General features: G+C 40.4%; 2 protein-coding genes and 1 long non-coding RNA gene across 17 annotated transcripts; 2 read left to right on the forward strand and 1 right to left on the reverse strand.

Moving 5' to 3' along the window:
- Nucleotides 1–63: 63 nt before the first annotated feature.
- On the forward strand, nt 64–13,464 carry LOC147872657 (peroxisomal multifunctional enzyme type 2-like). 6 transcript variants are annotated; one of them, XM_087355912.1, is made up of 16 exons: nt 64–193; nt 878–961; nt 1,484–1,621; nt 2,016–2,160; nt 2,600–2,727; nt 2,969–3,091; nt 3,480–3,679; nt 4,068–4,128; nt 4,202–4,365; nt 5,679–5,802; nt 5,981–6,153; nt 6,559–6,735; nt 7,483–7,644; nt 10,093–10,234; nt 10,588–10,683; nt 11,344–13,464. In XM_087355912.1, the coding sequence occupies exons 2-15, from the start codon at nt 907–909 to the stop codon at nt 10,647–10,649; spliced, it is 1,854 nt and encodes a 617-aa protein (XP_087212038.1). In that variant the 5' UTR covers nt 64–193; nt 878–906; the 3' UTR covers nt 10,650–10,683; nt 11,344–13,464. The 6 variants fall into 6 exon arrangements, with proteins under 6 accessions (XP_087212038.1, XP_087212036.1, XP_087212037.1 ...); XM_087355910.1 differs by lacking the exon at nt 64–193 and adding an exon at nt 547–699; XM_087355911.1 differs by lacking the exon at nt 64–193 and adding an exon at nt 562–801.
- Nucleotides 9,492–11,142, reverse strand: LOC147872658 (uncharacterized). The gene is made up of 2 exons (XR_015537087.1): nt 11,001–11,142; nt 9,492–10,466 (listed from the first exon to the last, which is right to left on the reverse strand). It is a non-coding gene; the product is annotated as an uncharacterized LOC147872658 (long non-coding RNA).
- LOC147872659 (transcription-associated protein 1-like) lies at nt 11,403–21,781 on the forward strand. Of its 10 annotated transcripts, none has more exons than XM_087355919.1 (8): nt 15,885–15,954; nt 16,792–17,221; nt 17,818–17,967; nt 18,452–18,549; nt 19,406–19,600; nt 19,965–20,173; nt 20,708–20,921; nt 21,641–21,781. In XM_087355919.1, the coding sequence occupies exons 3-6, from the start codon at nt 17,925–17,927 to the stop codon at nt 20,022–20,024; spliced, it is 396 nt and encodes a 131-aa protein (XP_087212045.1). In that variant the 5' UTR covers nt 15,885–15,954; nt 16,792–17,221; nt 17,818–17,924; the 3' UTR covers nt 20,025–20,173; nt 20,708–20,921; nt 21,641–21,781. The 10 variants fall into 10 exon arrangements, 9 of the variants coding, with proteins under 9 accessions (XP_087212041.1, XP_087212045.1, XP_087212042.1 ...); XM_087355916.1 differs by having other exon boundaries at nt 15,938–15,954; nt 19,962–20,173; XM_087355918.1 differs by lacking the exon at nt 15,885–15,954 and adding an exon at nt 16,442–16,619 and having other exon boundaries at nt 19,962–20,173.
- Nucleotides 21,782–22,137: the final 356 nt, after the last annotated feature.

Raw genomic sequence — 22,137 nt, forward strand, 5'->3', positions numbered from 1 at the left:
TTCATTGTTGCAATTTGCATGCTCTTTCCTAATGTTCTTCAGTAAGACATCCTAGTTGCTGATTTAACTTCCTTGTGTAGAGCAGATGCTCATGGGAAAAGAGTGTGAAGATGACAGCGTTGTGGGATATTGCGCAGTGTAGTGTAATATAAATTGACACCATTATTAGGCGATCTCTCTGGTGATGAAGGCAGTAAGCATATTCCCCTTGTTACTTCATGCTTTTGAGTTAGTCATGTTTCTTTTCTGTATTAATAACATAGGCAGGAAAACTGCAACATGAGTTAAGAAAGATAAAAGCAGTAAGTACAGTTTCTATGGGATATTATGATACAAGGTATAAAATGTGAAAGTAGGGCAAGGAAATATCTCAATTTGGGAACTCTACATTCAGACAGGTAAAATGCCATTTGTTGCTTTCGAACATTTTCGCTAGATCTACTGATACTATTGGTAGCACTGCATTAATCTAAATATATCGATATGGGAAAGAATGACTAGCGAAATTGCGTCGATCACTTTCGTAACCTGTTTTGAAGTACAGTACATATCTCTTGTACAGAGGTTTTGCAGTTATGTCAGACAGCAGACTGGCCGTATCTGATGCGAAGGTCTGAAAACACAAGCACACAAACTGTGATGATCTCGTGGTAGTGGATTGTGTCTTGGAGTCTACGACTAGACAGCGGCGGATTTATCGTACGTAGTAAGATTTAGCAATTTGTGCGTTGTATTATAATTTTAACGGTTACATTATTTCTTGACGATGACTTCGCAGTTATACACACGAAAGTAAACAAGGTACGAAGTACTGGTTAATCTTGCACTTGTACTACCTTATCCGTGTGTTTGGTCACGTAACTTCGTCTTGTTTCAGGTTCGGACTTCTGTAGGGCCCTATTAAGCATGACAGATCTGCGATTCGATGGCCGAGTGGTTGTAGTTACAGGAGCTGGTGCAGGTGATTATCGTACACGAAAATAATGTTTGTGCCTGATCGCTTTTCTAGTATGCAAGACTTTCTTTCGGAAATATTTAATTCTTGTCGAAATTATTTTAGGTTATCGTTCTTGTCTTCGCGGTTTCAGCTTCATTAATGACTATATTGTACAAAAAAAATATAGTTCTTTCCCTCATTTGTTAAGACAAAAATATGAAATTGAAGGGTGTGGGCTGCTACAACAGTATGTTTCCAGTTTTAATTGTACCAGTTTGTGTGTGTCCATTTCCATGGATAAAAGTTGTCATGATAATATTAAAGTATGATGAGACTCCACATGCCATGTGATGTGTGCACTGCAGAGGTGAGTTAATACCCTTCTCTTTTATCATTTGTCTGTTTCCATTGTCTCATAATCGTATTAATCATGGCATTTGCTTACAACTTCTTGCAATGAACAGTTCTGTGTGTCGTTTCACCCACTTATCATTTCTTGTGTGCCAGTTCCTCATAATTCTGACCAGCCATGACTTTATGTTTCAGGCCTGGGTAAAGCATATGCCCTGCTGTTTGCGGAGCGTGGAGCATCAGTTGTGGTGAATGACCTTGGTGGTGGTCGCCATGGCGATGGGAAGAGTAGCAGTGCAGCAGACAGTGTTGTAGAAGAGATCCGGCACAAAGGTGGGTTAGTGCATTATGATGCTTGTTGGCTGCTACTGCATTCGCATGTAAGTTTCTTGTTTGTCCTCTCACCTCTTCTCTTTCTCCTTCCTTCTTACAAACTGCTTTCTGCAGAGACTAATTCTGAAAGAGTTAAAATTCACAAGCGTCTATTATCATTGTGGTTCTGACCAGTTTCAAGAGACTGTCCATGGCATTTGCCTAGAGAGGCTGAGGAAAACCTTGACAAATACTGTCTGCTATGCTGAGCTGTTTTGACTGTTATTGATATTGTATAGGAGGCCAAAAGAAAAGGGAATATGGTAGATTTCTTGAGTACAGGGATGGTTTTGCATGCTTTTTTGTCTAGTTACTAGTGCTGTTGAGGTTTAATGATCATTTGTTACTGTTGCAGGCTTAATTCAGGACGTACACCTAACAGGTGCTTTGAAGGCAACTCGAGCCGCGTGGCCTCACTTCCGTAAACAAAAGTATGGACGTGTCATTGTGACATCCTCCAATTCTGGTCTATATGGGAACTTTGGGCAGGCAAACTACAGGTCGGTGTTAGTGACACTTCAGTATATTTATCTTTCATAGGATTGATCATTTGTATAATGTGTGCGTGATATCTTGGACATTAATCTGTTCTGCTTTGAATATCTTTGGGATTTAAAAGTATTAATTACAATACACCCCTCCCCCCGCCTATGAAATATTGATTTAACATTCTGGTTATTTATAAAAATAAAAGTTTGTCTTTGGTTGCCAGAAATGGTAGAAACTGTTTTCCCCCACAGTTCCTCAAGACAGATGCTGGGTTAGTGTGTTATATAACCGAGGGTCACTTCTACATCCTCTCCAGTTCACTCTTCCTTTCAGGACTGTGTAATTTGTGCGGCTGAAAAGTTGTTCTCAAATAAGAAAGTTGGTGTGAGCGATGGCCGCTTTATGCATTTCTTGGGAGGAGTCCATGTATGTTTTTTTTTATGGTTGCAGTGCTGCCAAGATGGGGCTGGTTGGTCTGAACAATACGTTAGCGATAGAGGGCAGGAAGGACAACATCCACTGCAATGTGATTGTGCCAACTGCGGCATCCCGGCTTACTGAAGACATCCTGCCACCTGGTGGGTCTGAACTTTTAATGCTGCTGATACTAAAGCCTGACAGTGTGTCACTTCTGTTTACAATAAATGAACATCAAAATGATGCAAACAGTGCATTTTGGAAGTATATTCACCCTTTTGTCATATTATCAGTTGTAATAAATAGTTCATGTTTTGGAGATCTGTTATCAGCAGTTTTTAATATTGTCTCATGATTATAAACACTAATGTGATACTGATAAGTCACTTGTTTGTTGCACAGATTTCTTTGCGCAGCTGCGCCCAGAGCTGATTGCGCCAGTCGTCGCGTGGCTGTGTCACGAATCCTGTGAGGAGACTGGCTCCATCATCGAGTCTGCTGCTGGCTGGGCAGGAAAATGTAAGGGTCAGTGGCACCCCTGTTCGGAATATGCTCGATGCCTGTAACGACACCACTGGTTCTGAGTCATGTGATGCCGTCCAAAACAGGACTGCATTTCATTAGGGTCATGAAGGTTGGGTCTGTTGTTGCTCTTTCAGTGAAATGCAGAAATGATTTTTTCACTGCAAATCACAATCGTAGATAAGTCGCAGAATCTGCATGTGGACTTCCGTAGATGTGTCAACAGTGGTAGAATGACCGGATTCATGTTGCAAGGGTCCTGATTTCAGTGAGACAGCTTGGAATAGCCATGAAGCGCAGTAATGATAGACAAGCAGAGAACCGTTTACCTCCCGTGCTGAGTGTCGGCAGAACTTTCCATCAGGATGCGTTCTTGTCTGACAACCTTCAGGTTATCTGGTGCGTTCACCGGGCGGCCTGCTGCGTGCACAGATGAATGAGCTGGTGACGCCAGAGGCTGTACGTGAGAACTGGGGCAAGGTGACAGATATGTCTGCTGCCGTTAAATTGGAGTCCATCCAGGAGGCATCTGGTACCCTGATGACCGTTCTGGAGCAGATGAAGTCGAACTCTGGGCTTTCTTCTGATGGCGTGAGTTATGACTCGATGTAGTTTTTTGCATATGCTTTCAGATAGTAATTATTCAAGTTACCCCTGTGTCTAAGCACCATCCAGTGGAGGTGTATAGAGGGAGTGTAGTATAAGATGTATGAATGAGCAGAATTAATTTTGTTTATTGTGTACAGGATTTTAGCCCGTCGCCATAATTGTAGTACGTGGTTTACGTTACTTCAGTTGTGGCTTACGCCACTGGAGGTCCAGTATTTTGTTAAATGAGGTGTACATTAGTTTTGGCAATGGCTGGTGCTGCCATCCAAGTATTGATGGTGGCTAATCTTTGTGCAGACTTGAACTTCTTTTGTCTTCTTGGTGACACTTATTCTGTGAACATGGTTTAAGGTCCTGATTTCCTTTCCAGAAGAGTGTTGTGACAAAGTTCCAATACACTCCTCATGACCTGATCCTGTATGCACTGGGAGGTGAGTAATGTGCCCTTATGTGCGTGTGTTTGTGACAGTGTGACAGACAAGTAATGTGTTTGTTTTATTGCAGTTGGTAGCACTGTGACCAACCCAAGTGACCTGAGATTCCTGTATGAAGGCCACGCAGACTTCTCTGCGTTGCCGACGTTCCTCGTGTTGCAAGGCGTGTCTGCCGTGATGGAGTCTAGTGTTACTGCTGAGGTGTTCAGTGGCAGGGATTTCAATCCTGCCAGGGTAAGTGAGGTTATGTCTTGATAAGCAGACTCTTTTGAGGATAACCGCAAGGTTCAGCATCGGTCATTTCGAAGCCTGCCTTCGGATGCAACCCTGAGCCACCTCACAATCTTCTTGCTGTGTTTTCATCTCTGTATGTGCATTTCTTGCCTTCGCAGCTGAACATGTCCATATATCTTAACGCAAGGCACATTTTACTGCCTGTGCTTTGTCTATTACGAATATAATAGCCAGTCTCCATCGCACTTGACTTGTTTAGTTCACTGTACATGCAGTGAGGAAGAAATTAAAAGTCTGCTGGTCCTCATGGAATGAAAGCAGATCCAGCTTCTGCAAAAATAATACTGCAGTGAGTTGTTTTTCTGTTCAGTGCAACGGAGGATCATTCAGGTCGTATTCTATGCTAGTGAAGTTGTAATTGAGCAGTGTGGTGTGGACTCGGGGAATGCTTGCTATCATTCAGTCCAAAATGTTTTGTCCTCTCATCTCACATCAAGAAAACTAAAGATACAAAAGTTGTGCTGTATGGGTGTTAAACTTGGTCTCCCACTTTGAGGGAGGAACATAGATTGAGGGTCTTTGAGAACAGAGTGTTTAGGATATTTCGACCTAAGAGGCAGGAAGAAAATTGCATTATGAGCTTCACGGACTGTACCCCTCACTTGATACTGTTAGGGCGATTAAATCAAGGAGGATAAGACGGGCGGGACATGCGGAACGCATTGTTAAGGGGTGGGGTGTTTACAAGATATTGGTTAGAAGGCCTGAAGGGAGGAGATTGTGGGTGAGACATTGGCGTAGGTGGGATGGCGTTAAGATGGACCTTTGGGAGATAGGAATCTATGGAGCAAACTGGATGCAGCTGGCTCAGGTTAGTCTTATGGCAGGCTTTTGTGAACTCAGTGATGAACCTTTGGCTTCTATAAAGAAAGTGTTCTATTTTTTGAGAAGCCAAGTATACAGTCAGTTTTTCAAAGAATATCCTGCACCATAGAGAGAGTGAGGATAGAATTCACACTGATTCAGTGAGCTGCACAGAGTGTAGATGCTTCCCACTGGCATGCCACTCGGTCATGTAAACAAATGACAGTATTCAGTTGTTTTTGCAGATATATCATAAAGTATTTCTTTCTTTCTTTCCACTAAATGGATTCGAGAAGTTCTGCTAACTTAAAGATAGTTCAGTGGTTTCGACGTAGAGACTGATTGGATTATGAACCTTAGGGTTGCTGATGAGGCACAAAGGAATGAGAAACGATTGAGTACATAATTGGAGTTGACTGAGGAGGATCGTGTTGCTGCTATGTTGCCAGATGTTGCATGGTGAGCAGTACTTGGAGGTTCTGCGTCCCATCAACAGTGAAGGGACTCTTGAGGTGCACTGCAAGGTGGTGGATATGTTGGACAAGGGATCCGGGACTGTTGTGCTGGTGGAAGGTGAGATAAAATTGTGCAGTATGATCATTCCATTTGTAACTTCTGTCAACTTGGTTCGTGCAGTTGTAACGTGTCTCTTTTTCTTTGATCTGTCTAGGCTAGGGGGAATATAAGTGGTTTAAAAGTCTAGTCTTCAAGGTGATACAAATTCAGTTGCTGTCTGTTGTCATTATTGCAGTGGAGACATTTGATGAAAGTGGTGAGAAGGTGGCACAGTCCCTGCTGACAACATTTGCTGTTGGAATGAAGGGTGTTACAGACAAGCGTACTTCACCCTATGATGTGCCAACAGCAGAACCACCAAAGCGGATTCCTGATTTGTCTGTTGAGCAACACACGTCTCTTGATCAGGTCAGAATAGAGGGAAGCATATGTTACGTGTGAGGCTCTTTGGTTATTTTTCTTTGGGGGGGGGGGGGGGGGGGGTGTGTGAATGTAACTTTTCTTATTCTGTGTATGTAATTTTAGTTTCTTCTGTCAGTAGTACTAACGTGTGAAATATGGAGAAGAAGCACAATCTAATTAAGATCTTGACATATTTGTGGTGATAGAGCTTTGTAAAATGTGCATCCTTAAGATTATTTGATGTAGACTGAAAATGCTGACTGCGTTGAATCTGCACTTATTGCTGTGTGTGAAAATTATGACTAATGAAACACTGCAGCTAAGTCTGTAGAATTTAGTATGGAGAGAGATCATAAACACACCTACAAATTAATTGTCAATGTTTCTTCACTTCAACATTATTTCCTGCAGGCTGCACTCTACCGACTGTCTGGAGACCGCAACCCACTTCACATTGACCCGAATGTGGCTGCATTTGGTGGATTTGATCGGCCCATCCTGCACGGTCTGTGTTCGCTGGGCTTCTCAGCCCGCCATGTCCTACAGCAGTATGCGGATAATGATCCAACCAAATTCAAAGCCATAAAGGTGTGTAATAGAAACATCTCTTTTTGGGGCTTTCCTATTTTCACATTCTCATGATAACATTCCAGCACCCTCTTTCTGTTGTTCTATGGATTGTTTGTGTTCACAGCATTTTTCACTTGCCTCTTCCGTGTCTGATGTACAGTTCAGTTGATGTCAGTCATTGTGCTTTCTTATTCTTTCCACATGCTTTCCTATTTTCTCGCATCCCTGTTGGAATACTTCATAACCGTGACTCCCATTCACAGTGGATACGTTAAGGGAGGCCTATGGTAAGTAAAAGAATATTCATGTGAAGCATGGTGCAATGGTGTGGCTTGATAGTAGATTTCTAAGTTGTAATTCCGGAGGACTGTTCATAACATTTTACCATTTCAGTCTCTTTTTTTTAATTTTATCATCTTGTTGCTTTGTAAGTTCTTTGTACTTTTTTTCCATCAGAGAGATTGTTAAATATGATGTTATTTCATGAATGTGTTTCATTTTCAGAGGTTATATAGCATCAGATAGAATGAGAGGATAATGAATGGGTATGAATTTGGAAAGGGGCAGTAATATTAATTTTCATGTTACTATGCTGGAAGTTCTTTGGAGGGACTGAGGAGAACTCTGATTAGCCTGAGAAGGATAGTCAGAAACTGGACTGAGATGCAACCTGATATCCCCATTAATATGGTTTAGATCGTTGCACTACACAGGCCATCAGAGTGCGAGGGTACGAAGAAAATGATGACTGTCACTGGTTTACAGGCTCGGTTCAGCAAGCCGGTTATCCCTGGGCAGACACTACAGACTGACATGTGGCAACAGGGGAACCGTATCCACTTTCAGACCAAGGTGAAAGAGACGGGGAGCGTGGTGATATCTGGCGCATATGTCGATCTCACCGAGGCATCCGTCCCGCAGCACAAGGTACGTTTTTGTGGCTGACTGATGGGCCAAGATCATCTTTGATGATGGTTGTTCTGCTGGTGAGAAATTTTGTTGCTGCTGGCCTTTCACCACGTTCACATAATTCTGCCCTTATGCTCTGTCATGAGCTGGTTGAGTCTATCTATTTCTTCACATCATATTTCTCTAAGGTGCATTTTAGTAATGTCTGTGTGTGTGTAGATCTCCCAAGTACTGTTTTCCTTTCAGCTTTTCCAATGAAATTTTTGTGTTAAATTTCATGTCTACGCAGTGGAAATAAAAGGTCACACATATTGCAGGTTCCTCACAGAAAAATGCAATTTGATTATGCAGTACACTGCTACTAAACAAGACGAAGCATTTGAGCTGTGTTGTTTGCATGTAAAGCTTACTTAATATAAATGTACATTTTGATGTAAATTCTGTAATTGTGTGTTGGAGAATGTTTAATTTAGTGTGGGTTTAATGAGCCAAATATAAGATTTAATTCTGGATTTTTAGTAAAATGATAGGTTAGCTCTGATGGGCAGGGCATACAGCATGCATGAGCAAGACATGAAATGAGTACAGAATTTTGTGTGGAAAACCTGAGGGAAGAGATGGCTTCAGAGACCAACTCATAGATGGGAGTGTAATATTAAAATGGATCTTTAAAATACTGGGTGTTAGGTTGTGGATTGTGTTCAAGTGGTTCAAGATAAGTCCATGAGGCAGGCCTGAGCTGTGTGGTGTTTGTTCCTACAGATTGCAAGTTGTGTTTATAATCGATATAAAGTGTAACTGATATTCTGTTATCTTGTGATAACCTGCATTGTTCAGCCTAGCAATTTCTTACTCTCAGTGACAAGGTTATGTTTCCTTTTTGTTAAGATCCCAAACATTACAGCATTGCTAGTATCACATCTTCAGTAAGATCCATTTTAACCCTTTAAAGCTGAGTTGTAACTGTATGTACCACCTGCTGTAACAGTCATTATCTCTGCATTTTGCCCACAGAATATATAATGTGGGTTTTATATTGATCTCAGAATAAACAGTAATTTATTTCTCTAAGCAGCATTAACTAGTTTAGTGTTGTCGTGGAGACGTGTTGTGTTTTCTTTGAGGTAACAATGGATTGATAGAATATTATGCACCTTCACTGTGGCTGAAGGGGTTAATTATTTTCTTTAATTTCCTAGTTGGTCTTCAGAGGTTACTCAAAAGCTCTATGGAATTTCTTTGTTTTCTCTTTCCTAGTTACATTTCCAGCTTATGGTAAATATCTGCAAATCAATTTCTCAGGATATTTGCATCTTCAGTGGGCAAAGTGAGGAAGAAACTTCACGATTTGTACAGTTCACTTAGTGCTTTGTGAATAGTGAACTGTGGGAGACAAAGAGAAGTTGTCACATGAATACATTGTTTCACTACACTTGTTTATGTAAAATGTCATTAGGTCAGAAATTGGCTTAGACTTGGAAAAAAAATTTGGCATGATGCTGGGGGTGGAGCCGAGTCATGATATGGCCATTTGTGTGTGTTTTGTGTAACAGAATAATGAACCTTTGTTTTGTAAAAGCAGTAAGTTTTTTGACTAGCTGAGTCACTGTCAAGGAGGCAGGAAAGACTTTGCACTTTAGCCTACATGTAAGGTTGTCTTGATAACATGTACAGTACAGTACAGTACAGTAGCTGTGTTCAAGGTCATGGAAGAAACACAAGTGAGTAGCTCTGATGTATGCTGGTTGCATCAGTCAGTCACTATGCCTGCTGTGATGAGGTCCACCAAGGTGAGGGAAGTGAAAACTGGAATTTGTAGTTCAGAGGCACATCTCATGTCCTGACATAGAATGAAAATATGAACATGGTTTTGCATTTGTTTTTAAGCTAAAAATATAGTATTCATAAATATTTAACACGTTCAGGAAGTACTCATTATTGATTACAGAGTGTGTAACCATCGAAACTACTCTCAGTAATGCTAAAGATCAAATTACATCATATCCATATTTTTCCACTTTTGTATGGTTGTAAAATATGGTTTCTTTCTTTGTGTGAAGAACCTAAATTGTGTTTGAAAACAACCAAATATTATTTGGGATCTTGAAGGATCAAATAAGTGGATTCTTAGGATAGTGAACTAAAGGACTAAATGTGTTGTTCATAAGATGAAAACACATAATGTATGCATAGTTTGGTGGGAATCCTGTTAAAAAAATTGGACATAAGTAAGACTGAGAATTTAAGGGGAGGATAATATTAAGCTGGATCTTAGACAAATACAGATGTGTTTGAACTGTGCCAAAGTGGCTTGGTCCTGCAGCTAGTGATACTGTTTGGTATTGGCAATGTTCGACCTTCGTTTTCTATCACCAGAGAGTTAACAGGTTCCTAGAGACATGCAGAAATGGTGTATGATGTTGGTGGCTTTGTAAACTGTAATGTGAGGTTGCATTGTTGGTGCAGGCATCCACATCGGCGCTGGATTCGGATGGTGTGTTTGACTTGCTGATAAAGCGGGTTGCGGCAAACCCAGAGCGTGCCAAGAAGATCGGTGGTGTGTTCCAGTACAACATCACCAAAGATGGCAATACTGTTGCCACCTGGAGTATGTATCACACAGTTGTCATGGATTTACAGCACTGTTAGAGAGTAAATTTTATACAGACTAACTTAAAACTTTCATCTGTTAAACGTTTTGTCTGTGCGGTTAACTCTCCTACTTCATATCTGGCAGATCTTGGGTTTGTATCTCATTTGAGAGACAGGGTTTTCTTATCATAGTCACGGAAGGCAATGATGAGACCCTCGCCGGGTTCGCTTGTCACGGCCACTTGCAGCTGAAACGGAAAGACTTGTTATGCATTTCTGTTGCATCCTACAGGAGCAGTGTGTGACGATGTTAACAGAAACCCAAAAAACAAAACAAGAGATAAACTTAGGAATTTTACATGATTACAGGCTTTGTGGCATATGTATTTGTCAAGAAGTTCTGGAAAAATGAAATGTATGCAGAAATTTGATGGTGAAACCTGAGGAACACCACTTGGAAGACTTGTAAGAAGTTTGGAGATTAATATTCAATTTTAGCTTTGATGTTAGCTATATTCAGTCCTCAGTTCATTTTAATTATGAGCTTTGAATATCAGAGAAGCAGACAGAAACAAGTATGGTGTCCATAGATGGATTTTCCAAGTAATATTTAAATGTTTCAAAATGAAAATTATTTTATCAATCTGAAGAATTTGTGTTTTATGCTCATTATTTTACAATGACTTCCTGTACATTCTAAATATATAATTTAGAACCAGCACAATGGAAATTACAAACAATTCTATAAATTTTGACCACAGTCCATGCAAGTGATAACTCACTTCAGAGGCATCCTCTGTTTGTCTGTAGTTGACTTCTGCAGCTGTGAAGTTGAAGTATCCATATTTCCTTGGTCTGACAACTACTACATGAGATACATTTGTCTTTATGTTACAAGGAAAGCTTATTATTTAATCAATTAACTTAGTGATTTTAGACCTTCATTCATTTGACATTTCTGCCTGGCAAAGGAATAAGATCCTGAGTCCTAACACAAAGTCGCCAAATATGGTGTGTGTGCGTGTGTCTATCTATCTATATATATATGATTTGGAAGAAAAGTGAGAATCACAAGACCTTCCCAGAACTTTGTGTAGTTTTTTCAGCAGTTGTATTGTTCTCCAGGGCAGTGAAGTCTATGGAGGGGGCAGAGGATAACCTTGGTAACATACAGGAACTGCTGAAGAATGCGGTGTTCTTGCGACAGCAGATTAAGTACGAAGAAGCTCGCAGGTGAGTGTTATTGTGAATGTTGTGGACGTGATTTCTGTGGTCTGTCTGTGCCTTCTCTCAGGGTTCTTCCCATTTTATTCATATGTGAACTGAATGTAAGATGAGCAAATGTGTTTCAGTTGGAAAAGAATGTACTATAGCAAGTACAGAATGCTAAATTTGTGGGTTACCTGTGTTTTAGAATACATGAAGGAAATAGGGTTTGGGGAATTTGGGACACAAACTTGTTTTATAGCAACAGGAAGGAAGTCTGTCACTAGTGTAAATCCCCCATAAATAAATATCTCCTATGCGTAAGGAAAAAATGATCTGAATTGTTGTGTAGTACATGGACAAAACTATTCTGTGCAAATCCTCGTTTGGGAAGGAGTGATTCTACCAGTAAATTATAGCAGTGTGGTGTTAGCACTCCTGTTTCTCAAATGAATTACGTCCTATGCACAAGTCTCAGCAGGGGATTTGCTGTCCTGACTGAAGAGGTTTTTTTTTTGTCAGTTTCCTCAGATCTTCCAGTTGAATCTGATCATAGTGTATCAGAATATGCCAGTTGATCCAGTGGTTTTTGAATGACTTATAAAGCAGTCTTATTAATGAAGTACGCTGCATGTGTATGTCCATCTAGCCTGATTCAGTTACACAGCAGTTGACTGGTTTTTGTGAAATTTGGTGTGAATATCTACCATTTCAGTTCTCTTGATCTTCTGTTCATTTTAACTTTGTCATCTGCCATTACTGAATTGAGTTTTGAGGTTCTTATGATAGTGAATATGGAGGTGGCTGTCTTGCAGGTTGTTGCACCATTTAATGTAAAAATCAGTTTGTGCAATGTCGCAGGCAACCATCTTTGTAATGAGTTGTTTTGTAGGACACTAAATTAATTTTATTGCTCTGTGGATCACTGTTTCATTCACAGTAGTGTAGAATACCGGTCAGACAGTGTGTTAGTGATTTTTCACCTTGCTGTGATTCTTCATGTGTGTTAGAATTGTGTTTTGTTCTTGTGTGCTGATCCAAGAACATTTGGATTGGCATGCGCATATGCGCAACGCATGTGATTTATGTTGCATGTCTTGTCTGTGTAGGCTCCCCCACTAATGCTGTGACATGCCAGGTAATTGCTGCTTCCTGTTGTTTATTATGTTGGTAGTATATTATGGTAAGCAGTCACTACATGATCATGATGAAATTGGGGATATCACATGGCCTTAGAATTGTTACTGTGTAGGAGAAAGAGTGCATGGTCACATGGACATAATGTTTCATTGATACAGAGGACACTACAGAACAAGGGAACTGTGGTCCTATAAGTGGGAAATATTAACCTGTCAGTGTGGGCTGTGTCGAATGGACGTCTTTGCACGGTGTGATAGGTGCCATGTATGTTTCCAACATCAGAGTGAAAGAAATGACTATATTTATTCAATTGTGAGGTGATACTGAACTGTGCAATATCGTTATACTAAGAGACAGTATATTTAAGACATTTATTTCCTCTATTAGGTTGAAGGCCAGTTCATGCTTCATTGTTCAAAGTTCCTGCTTTTGGAAAAGTTCTTAATTACAGATAATAATGGCTACTTATTTCACCTGCTGTTTTGTGTGGGTGTTAAACTTGGTGTCTTGCACTGATGTCTGTGATGAGCAGAATACATGTAACTAAGAGAAACATACAGGCAGCGAGAGAAAATTACATAATGAGGAGCTTCATGAATTGTGCTGTTTTTTTGGGAAAGTGTTCAAATCAAGAAACCAGTGGGTGGTTGGTGTTGCCCAAGGAATGTAGTGGCACTTTAGTATTAGCAGTGGATAGTTATATAATCAATATTGTTTGTGCATGTTTTTTTCCCTTCAAATTAGCCATTTAATTACTATGTATTTGCATCGCTGTTTGTTTAATTTTGTTCAGATTACAATTTCATGTCTTGGATCCTCCATTCACAATAATCCTAATCCCATTTAGTATTAAGTAATTTGTACGGTTGAAATATAATTATTAAATAGCCTACGAATCAATTAGTCAGTTCATTCACCCTTTTAGCCACTTGATCTCTTAATCACAGTCAGGCGGCTAAGCAACCAGTGGATCAATCAACTGCTCATTCTGTTCAAAGATATTTGTTCGTACAGGAACAAGAAGGAGTCATACTAAATTAAGGGTTTGGTGCAGTCTTTACTGTATGATCTACTATTAGCTTCTCAAGGACTCTGCTTCATGAAAATTTTATTTACAATCACAAAATCATGTTTAGATCTTCAAGGACACCGGTTGACCACAGTTTGTTGGGAACAATACTGGTGATTCATGGTTAGGATCATTTTGGTTATATTTTGAGGATAAAATTCATATTTTGGGTATGAAATTCTTACTTGAAACTACATTTCTCGGGCATTTACAGTGAATCCTTCATTTAGTTCAGATGCCAAAAGTGGTGTTCTGAAAGTGCAAAGTTAAGAGCTTTCATTAAAGATTTCGGTGAGGAATATTTTAGTTCTGATGGAACAATTCTGTTCTGTAAACTTTGTGAAGTTAATGTTACAGCTGGTAAGGGATTTAATGTGCAACAACATTGTGATACAAGCAGTAGGCAGGTCAGGTTTCTGTTGCGATATGAAGTGAGCCTGCCAAGTGTACTGAACATACTGCACTGATTTCCTGGCAAGCAGTAGGCTGGTCAGGTGACAGACAGCTTTTCCCCGAGTAAAATCCCAAGGATCAATTAAGCTTCTTCTCTCAGCTATTCCCAGAAAGACAAAATGCATTCACTTTTAACTAACACAAATGCAAAAATAAACAGCATTCTGATGACGCAGTTGATTGAACATGTACTTTTGTTCTTGGGGAGGGGGGCACACCACACACACTTCTGAGTATATAAATGTCACTTATCAATGCCGTAAACGCCTCATGGCGTTTATTTATTTGATTCCTCGGGAATCATCGACACATAACCTCAACCGTTAAACGAGAACACCCTATCATTCCGTAACCTGATGACAGCCCACCTAGATCGCTGTTCGCACACATAAACTTACAGCACCTAAGACTAGATTCACGCAACAAATTTTACCAACTCTCTCTCTCTATCTCTGCGCGAACTTGACTACAGCGAATTCTAGTAGCGAACCCAGTAAACTACGTATTGAGCGGGAAATGCAGGGCATCGATATATCAGGAAGATCCAGAATCGTAATCTTGTAGGAGCCTGGTAGCCGAATGGATAGCGTGCTGGCCTGCGGAATACGACATCGTTAGTTCGAGACCCAGCGGATTCTTACAGTAGTATTAATTCTTAATTCTTACAGTAGTATTAAGTTCTAAATATAAAACGAGGGCAGGACTCAGGACTCAAACGATTTCTGATTTCTGATTTCTGCCCTCTAAAAATAATTGTGGGTTAACGGGAGGGTGGGGCGCCTAATATGATAGAATGAGGGGGGTTATGCACAAATATATAAAAGGGGGCTCAGTTGGGGGTATACCAACAACATACAGACATCAAAGCATATGAGTCGAAAAAGAAACAATCCAGCGAAATAAATCAAACCATCAAACCTGCATGCTTGTCATGTAAGCTGTTGAGTGTGTTCGCAGACTGACTTGATATCTGAACAGGAAACCTGATGGGACAATGAATGAAGTGTGTAATTACCTGACCTATAGGATGTACTTTAAATGTTGTGATTGTAAGTGTGAGATGATATGTTGACAGAAGTAAATGCAGTTTGGGATTGACATTATTGCTGTTTCCAGTTGGTATAGGTATCGTTTGTAGGCGTGGGTGGAGACTATTTGTGAAGTGATTTTGGTTTTTGTTATGTAGTGCTGTGACCTGCCGGGGTATTTTCTGTGCTTGTGGTGTGTTAAACAAGGATAAAGGTTTTAAAACTTGTAAACTTGTAAGTTTGGCGTGTGGTGTTTGTTATGAATTTGGATTTGCTTGCAAAAATCTCATGCCCAGTAGATGACAGATTTGTTGATTTATTTGGCTGGATTTTTTCTTTCGACTCAAGTGCTTTGAACACATTTTGGTTAAAGATTGTTGATTGATATGATGTCTGTTTGGACCACCTTTGGCTGCTCCCTCATAAATATATTTTTGCATAACCCCCTCATTCTCTCATCTTCGGCTCCCCACCCACCCGTTAACCCTCAATTATTTTTTTAGAGGGCAGAAATCAGAAATCGGTTCAGTCCTGCCCTCGTTTTATATTTAGAACTTAATACTACACTTAATACTACTGTAAGAATCCGCTGGGTCTCGAACTGCCGATGCCATTCGGCTGCCCTTCTGTTCCCGCTCAATACGTAGTTTACTGGGTTCGCTACTATAATTCGCTGTGGTCAAGTTCGCACAGAGAGAGAGAGAGAGAGAGAGAGAGAGTGAGAGAGTGAGAGAGAGTGAGAGTGAGAGTGAGTGAGAGTGAGTGTGTGTTGGTAAGCGTGAGTCTAGTCTTCGGAGTCTTGGAGGTGCTGTAAGTTTATGTGTGCGAACAGCGATCTAGGTGGGCTGTCATCAGGTTACGGAATGATGGGGTGTTATCGTTTAACGGTTGAGGTTATGTGTCGATGATTCCCGAGGAATCAAATAAATAAACGCCATGAGGCGTTTACGGCATTGATAAGTGACATTTATATACTCAGAAGTGTGTGTGGTGTGCCCCCCTCCCCAAGAACAAAAGTACATGTTCAATCAACTGCGTCATCAGAATGCTGTTTATTTTTGCATTTGTGTTAGTTAAAAGTGAATGCATTTTGTCTTTCTGGGAATAGCTGAGAGAAGAAGCTTAATTGATCCTTGGGATTTTACTCGGGGAAAAGCTGTCTGTCACCTGACCAGCCTACTGCTTGCCAGGAAATCAGTGGAGTATGTTCAGTACACTTGGCAGGCTCACTTCTTATCGCAACAGGAATTTGGCACGTGGAAGATTGTTTTTTGTCCAACAGTTCTCAGACTTTTCCTGCGTAAGACGTAGTTTACTACTACTCTGCTATGACAAGGAGGTCGGATGAGTTCGCTGTTTTTCAGACGTTGCCGTCCCTGCCTATGATAAAATGGCGTGGGCGTTCTGCCCCTCTGTATTTCTTTGGTTGCTAGGATGCATTCTGAGTCCAGTGCAGATTTACTCTCATATATATTGCCAGGGCGTGGAAGTTAATTTGAATTGATGTGTGTCATCTTTCCCTTGTGTGAAGGACATAAGTGTGAAATATTTTGGTTGCATGGAGGGTTGGTTTAGTTTGCCAGTTGATTATTGATGAGGTGTAGAGTGCATTCGTAGTAGCAGTTACGACTGGTGTCACAATGCGGATATTTATTTTGGTATTTGGTATTGTTTCAGGTAGGAGTGCCTGCAAGCATGTGGGATACTATAGCCGTTGCCCACTTTTGATTCCTAGTGACCAAGTATGGGGTGTTCGTAGCATGCCTCACAATGCCACAAGGAAGACCTCAGGCCCTCGTGCGATTACCTTGCTTTCCGAGGAGGTGTACGGTTATAGATTTAGTGGGAGTGCCTAGTCTGTCTCAAAGAGTAGTTTGAGATCAGGGGATGTACTGAGTAGCAACTTTCATGTGAACTGTAGCTGTAGTGTGTGTTTACTGGTATCAACGAAGACATGGAGGACTAATTTGTCTGAATATCAGCGTTTCAGAAGATCAGTTGTGTGCGTGATGGGGAAGCAGCTTTTTTGGAGTTGGAGATGTGAAGAACCAGACAGAACGAAGCACCTGTAGTGTTTGTGACTTGGATAAGGAATTGCATTGTTCAGGTATGTTAGAGAGTACAGTTTATTTACATTCCATAGATCCTTCTTAGGACTAAACCAAAGGATGGAGAACAAATCATTTCATACAATACATATAAACTTCAGTACTTTTGACACAATTACAAGGATGTGTTTCACATGTGAATGTACATAACCTTCAGATTCTGCAATTCAATTATGAAAAATAATTTAAATGCAGGCTTGAACACCTTTAAATCATTTAGAGTTTTAATTGTTGGTGGAAGATCATTAAATGACTTGATACGCGTATAATACGTTCCTTTTTGACGTTTATTACGGTTAGCATAGACTATAGAAAAATTATATACTTGTAATTAATTTTTATTTTATTGTTGAGATTTGTCAAAGTCCACTTACAAAATAAAAGTCTAGTCAATGATATGTTGGTGTCCATGAAACCCAAAGGTTCTGGAAATAAATATGACATGCGCCCTGATGTGGAGAAAAGGTGTTTAGAGTATTACAGTAAGTGCAGTACTTGAAAGTTACTGTAACTAAAACATTTGACTTCCCTTACCAGTGAATCTGGCCTGCGTTGTCACTCGTTATAACTTGAAACTGTTGCTTGTGTTTTCCAGGTCGTGGAGACAGCATGTATTGCTCTGAAGTCAAGCACGACTGATCCGTTACCATCGTCAGTGCTGGGAAATAATTTGCTGTTTCTTGGTGGCATCCCTGAATTTTAATGAAGATGAGAATACAGTGCAGCAGCTTTTCTCCTGTCCAAGGTATATAAGAGCAGTTGGAGGCAGAAGAATATTGTAAAACTAACCTCATTCTTGATATTAAAAAAGTGTACAAAATAAAAGATGTTTTTCCAGCCTGATGGTACTAACATGACATAACAGATTGTTAATCACTGGCTTTTCAACGCAGAATTGTAAGCGAGTCCCATGGCAGTCTATGAGGCACTGGTATAGATCTTTCTCTGAGCACCCAGAACTCATTATTTACTGGTACAGTGAGCCTGTTAGAGGCTGTATCACAATTAGTTTGTGTTTAGTATCCTGCCAGTACCAGGAGGCATCTGCACGTAATGTATTTCTTTCTCATATCATAAACCCAGATTTCCCATTTTCTCTGTCCCTTTTACATCAGTTGCTGATTTAGGAAGCAGCTACTGCATTGGCCACTGTTGTGACCAACATTTTGTACACTGAACATTAGGATGTGAGTGTAATTATCTGTACTCATTGTGATTCGCCGTTGCAGTTCTGATGATCCACATGTGGAGATCTCCGCAGTCCATGGGATTGCGTGCAGATTGCAGGACAAGCAAGCCAGAGCCACTCACCAGATGGCAGTCACAGGCAAGTTCATCCATTTGAGTAAATTGTTTAATGAACTTATTTTCTGAATTGCAATGCCATTATTGAAAGAAGAAGACCTTTTTCCTGAAAAGTAGTAAATGGTTTTAATGAAATAAAGAACTTGTCTATTTCTTCTATTGAGACTACAAAGAAACAATGAAGAACGTGATTTTTCTTTGCCAGTTTAAGGAACCACATTTTGAGGCTGACCTCCACATTGTTCTATAATTGAGAATGCATGGAGTGTACCTCCATGCTCCCACTGCCTCATGGCATTGCGCTTAGTCACAAGGATAACTGCAGCTGATATAGCGAACCATTAAATGTTTAAAAATCATAATCTGTGTTGGTTTTCTGTAAGTCCAAGTGGTGTTAGAACCCAAAGACCACTGTGAGAACCTGAAATCTCTCTTAAAACCACATTTAGTATGTGAACTTGTTGAAAGCGTCTGCTTCATATCTGGAAAAGCCAGTAAGGCCTGTTGTGTATGTTGGTAGGAGTGTTTGTTGCTGCAGCCATGAAAGAGTTACGACGGTGTGTTCCTTGTTTGTCACTACACAATGGTGGCGATATCTCAGGTAGCTGGTGAGTTCAGTTTTATAAATTTAGATTGTTCAACATTGAAACAATTTATATTACTGATGGTGAAGTTTCCACCTTTGCTTCCAGAAGGTATGATAAAGTGGCATTACTGATGGTGATATGGAAAAAAAATGTAATTGCTACGGCTACCTCTTGCCCCTTGTCGGTTGAATTCACCTTAGTAGTAGAAGTGCTACAGATGTTGGCTGTGTTGTAGTGGCTTGCCATTTCTTAATCTTTCATTTAGGTCCTTTCTCCATGACATCAAAACAGGCGAACCTGAGGGGCATGGACCGACTGGTGTTTGTAGACTCCCTTGCTGTCATAATGGGGCACGAGGAGAGGGAGCCGTGTATCTTGGAGACAGCGATCAACATCCTCGGCTCCAAACAGACGGCAAGCGAACTGTTCGTTAAATATCCACTGAATCAGTGGCAACAGAAGTTGCGTGGGACTGACGTGATGTGTGTGAGTTGTAGAGTTTGTAGTTGCAGTATTATGACGTGTGGAATAATGGCCCACTTGGCGAATGCTTTAAATTTGCTGGGGGGGGAGGAAAGAAAGGCTCCAGTATGAATCTGTGAGTGAGGGAGTTCAGAATTTGTCAGGTCGCTGGTTGTGACACTGTCGTGACCCGTATTTAAAGTTAACTTGTAAATGGGTGGTTTGTAATGAACTTTACAGAATTTGTCTTCTGAAAATGGAAGGTGCTTGTTCATTGGCTAAGGTAGGAGTGTTAACTGCTTGGTGAAGTAAAACTGTGTGCTCTTAGAAGAGTGTGATGTCTTGATTTCTTGAATGTGACTGTATTTTCTCTTTCTGGGAGTAGCAGATTACGAGAAACAGAATGATCCTTCAGATTCTACTGAGCACCATGCTGTTTGTCACGTGACCTGCGTACTGCCAGCCAGACAAGCATTGAAGTACGTGCGGCAACAGTTGGCGGACCGACTTGATGTCAGAAGATTAAACCTGCTGGGACAAAGAAGGAACATCGTATCCGCAAGAAACTGATATCAGTCTGAACGAGGCATTCGTTGTGTGAGTACATGAGCATTAGAATGTATTTGATGTGGTTGTCGTGTGAGAGAGATGAGTCTGTCCAATTTTATTAGGTACTTCAGATGTTGTGAACTTAAATGTGAGATTTGATATGTTGAAAGACCTATGTGCGGTGAGAGATTGGCATAATTGCAGTATCTGTGGTATGCTAGAGGCATTCATGATTCTCTAGTGAATATATTGTTCATAGGACATCAAAATTGGAGGTTAGGTATAGCTTGTAGACGAGGGTGGTGACTATTTGTGATAAGGTTTTGTTAATGAGTGGTTTTGTTACATGTGTGATGTGTGTAGTGCTGTGGAGCCTTTAATGTGATGTGTTTACTAATTAATAAGTGATTAATTGCGAAGGTAAGGAATTTAGTTTTGTTGACGTGTGAGTATTGTGCACAGTGACCGGAGCTGCTGGGATATTTTCTGTGCTTTTGGTTAATTTTGAGCAAGGGGATCGGTTATGAAACCTTTAAATTAGGTGATGTGTTGAATGTGATTGCATTTTTTTTCTGGTAATAGCTGCAGAGAAGAAGCTTGATTGATCCATGGGACTTTACTGAGGTTGAAGGATGCGTCACCTGACATGACTACTGCTTGCCAGGAAAAGAGTGGAGTATGTGCAGAAACACTTTGCTGGCTCACTGATATGACGACAGGAAATCAATCGGCTGTTATCACGAAGGACCTCATGTCTGCGAGAGATTTATCTCTGTGTCTACTTGACATGCATTGTGTAAGTATACGAGAAATATGATTATGAAATGTGCTAATTCATGATTCACACAATCAAATTCTTTGGCAAGATAGCGAAATATTCCACCATGCACATGCACTTGTTTATTTTTACAAGATGTTTTGATGTCTGCATTGTAACAAGTTTCACAGTTTGAAGGACTTGTCGTAAGACAGAACACTGAATAATAATAATGATAGTATTCTACCATGTTTTCCATTGGAGGTAGCTCTGCCTTCATTTTATGTGTTTGGCATTGGTATTTTAATTTGGCCAAGAAAGAGGATTTCCAGGATAGGTAAGGTAGCTTCCCTATCTCTCGGTGAGAGACTGAGGGCGAGTTTCTTTTTTTTGAGAGAGTGTTTTATTTATTTCTTGTGAGAGGTTGAGATATCACTTGAGTCAGATTGGTTGAGTCTTCGTTGTCGTGGTTTTGAACTTTGTAAATGTATGCTCATGTTTGATTCTTTTGAAATTGGTATTGTATTTATATCTCCTTATCATTGATCATTTACATCCAGTTTACGTAAAATGGGATTGCCGGTGGATGTAATGACACTAAGAGCCTCCCCCTTTTAACTTAAAAAAGGGTGATACAGTTAAATTATGGTGCGAGTGTGTTGTTTTCTTTCCATTTTATGGATCCAAGTTCTGAGCATTGGCGATTGCTGGTTGGTATGTTTGACTTATAATCTGTGTTTGTGTTTCATGTACGCCAGTGCATCGGACACGTACGAGTGGATGCGGCCTGTTCTGGAGGGGACTCGAGGCGAATGGCTCTTTGTGTGTGTTGCGGTATCGTTCATCAGCTTACTTTGAATGGCGTATGGTGTAGTACTTGGTGCAACGTGCAAAGGTAGTTGATTTTTCCGATCATGTAGAGTTATTATTGTCTCTCACGGAGTCCGACGAACGCAAAGGAGTTTTGAAATTTTAATCTGATTTGAAATCAGTCATTGACACTTCCAAGACAAGGCAGGGGTTTATTTTAGCAATGACGTACGTGATTCACACACGAGACTACCTCTTCCAAGATAATGCAGGGGTTTCTTTTAGCAATGACGTGCGTGATTCACACAAGACACTAACAATTTTTAATACAAGGCAGAGGTTTCTTTTGACAATGACGTACGAGATTCACACACGACACTACCACTTCCAAGATAATGCAGGGGTTTCTTTTAACAATGACGTGCGTGATTCACACAAGACACTA

The sequence above is a fragment of the Zootermopsis nevadensis genome, unplaced genomic scaffold (assembly GCF_977971745.1).
Source record: "Zootermopsis nevadensis isolate Lab colony 2312 unplaced genomic scaffold, Znev_1.0 Znev_ptg000025l, whole genome shotgun sequence".
Lineage (NCBI taxonomy): Eukaryota > Metazoa > Arthropoda > Insecta > Blattodea > Termopsidae > Zootermopsis > Zootermopsis nevadensis.

Coding starts and splice junctions, on each gene's coding strand:
- LOC147872659 (XM_087355915.1), top strand. CDS start 11,406: ATGCGGTGTTCTTGCGACAGCAGATTAAGTACGAAGAAGCTCGCAG. Junction 11,452..16,222: donor AAGTACGAAGAAGCTCGCAG/GTGAGTGTTATT, acceptor TTCTGGGAATAG/CTGAGAGAAGAAGCTTAATT. Junction 16,415..16,791: donor AGTTCTCAGACTTTTCCTGC/GTAAGACGTAGT, acceptor GTATTGTTTCAG/GTAGGAGTGCCTGCAAGCAT.
- LOC147872657 (XM_087355912.1), top strand. CDS start 907: ATGACAGATCTGCGATTCGATGGCCGAGTGGTTGTAGTTACAGGAGCT. Junction 3,680..4,067: donor CTGGGCTTTCTTCTGATGGC/GTGAGTTATGAC, acceptor TTTCCTTTCCAG/AAGAGTGTTGTGACAAAGTT. Junction 5,803..5,980: donor GACTGTTGTGCTGGTGGAAG/GTGAGATAAAAT, acceptor TCATTATTGCAG/TGGAGACATTTGATGAAAGT.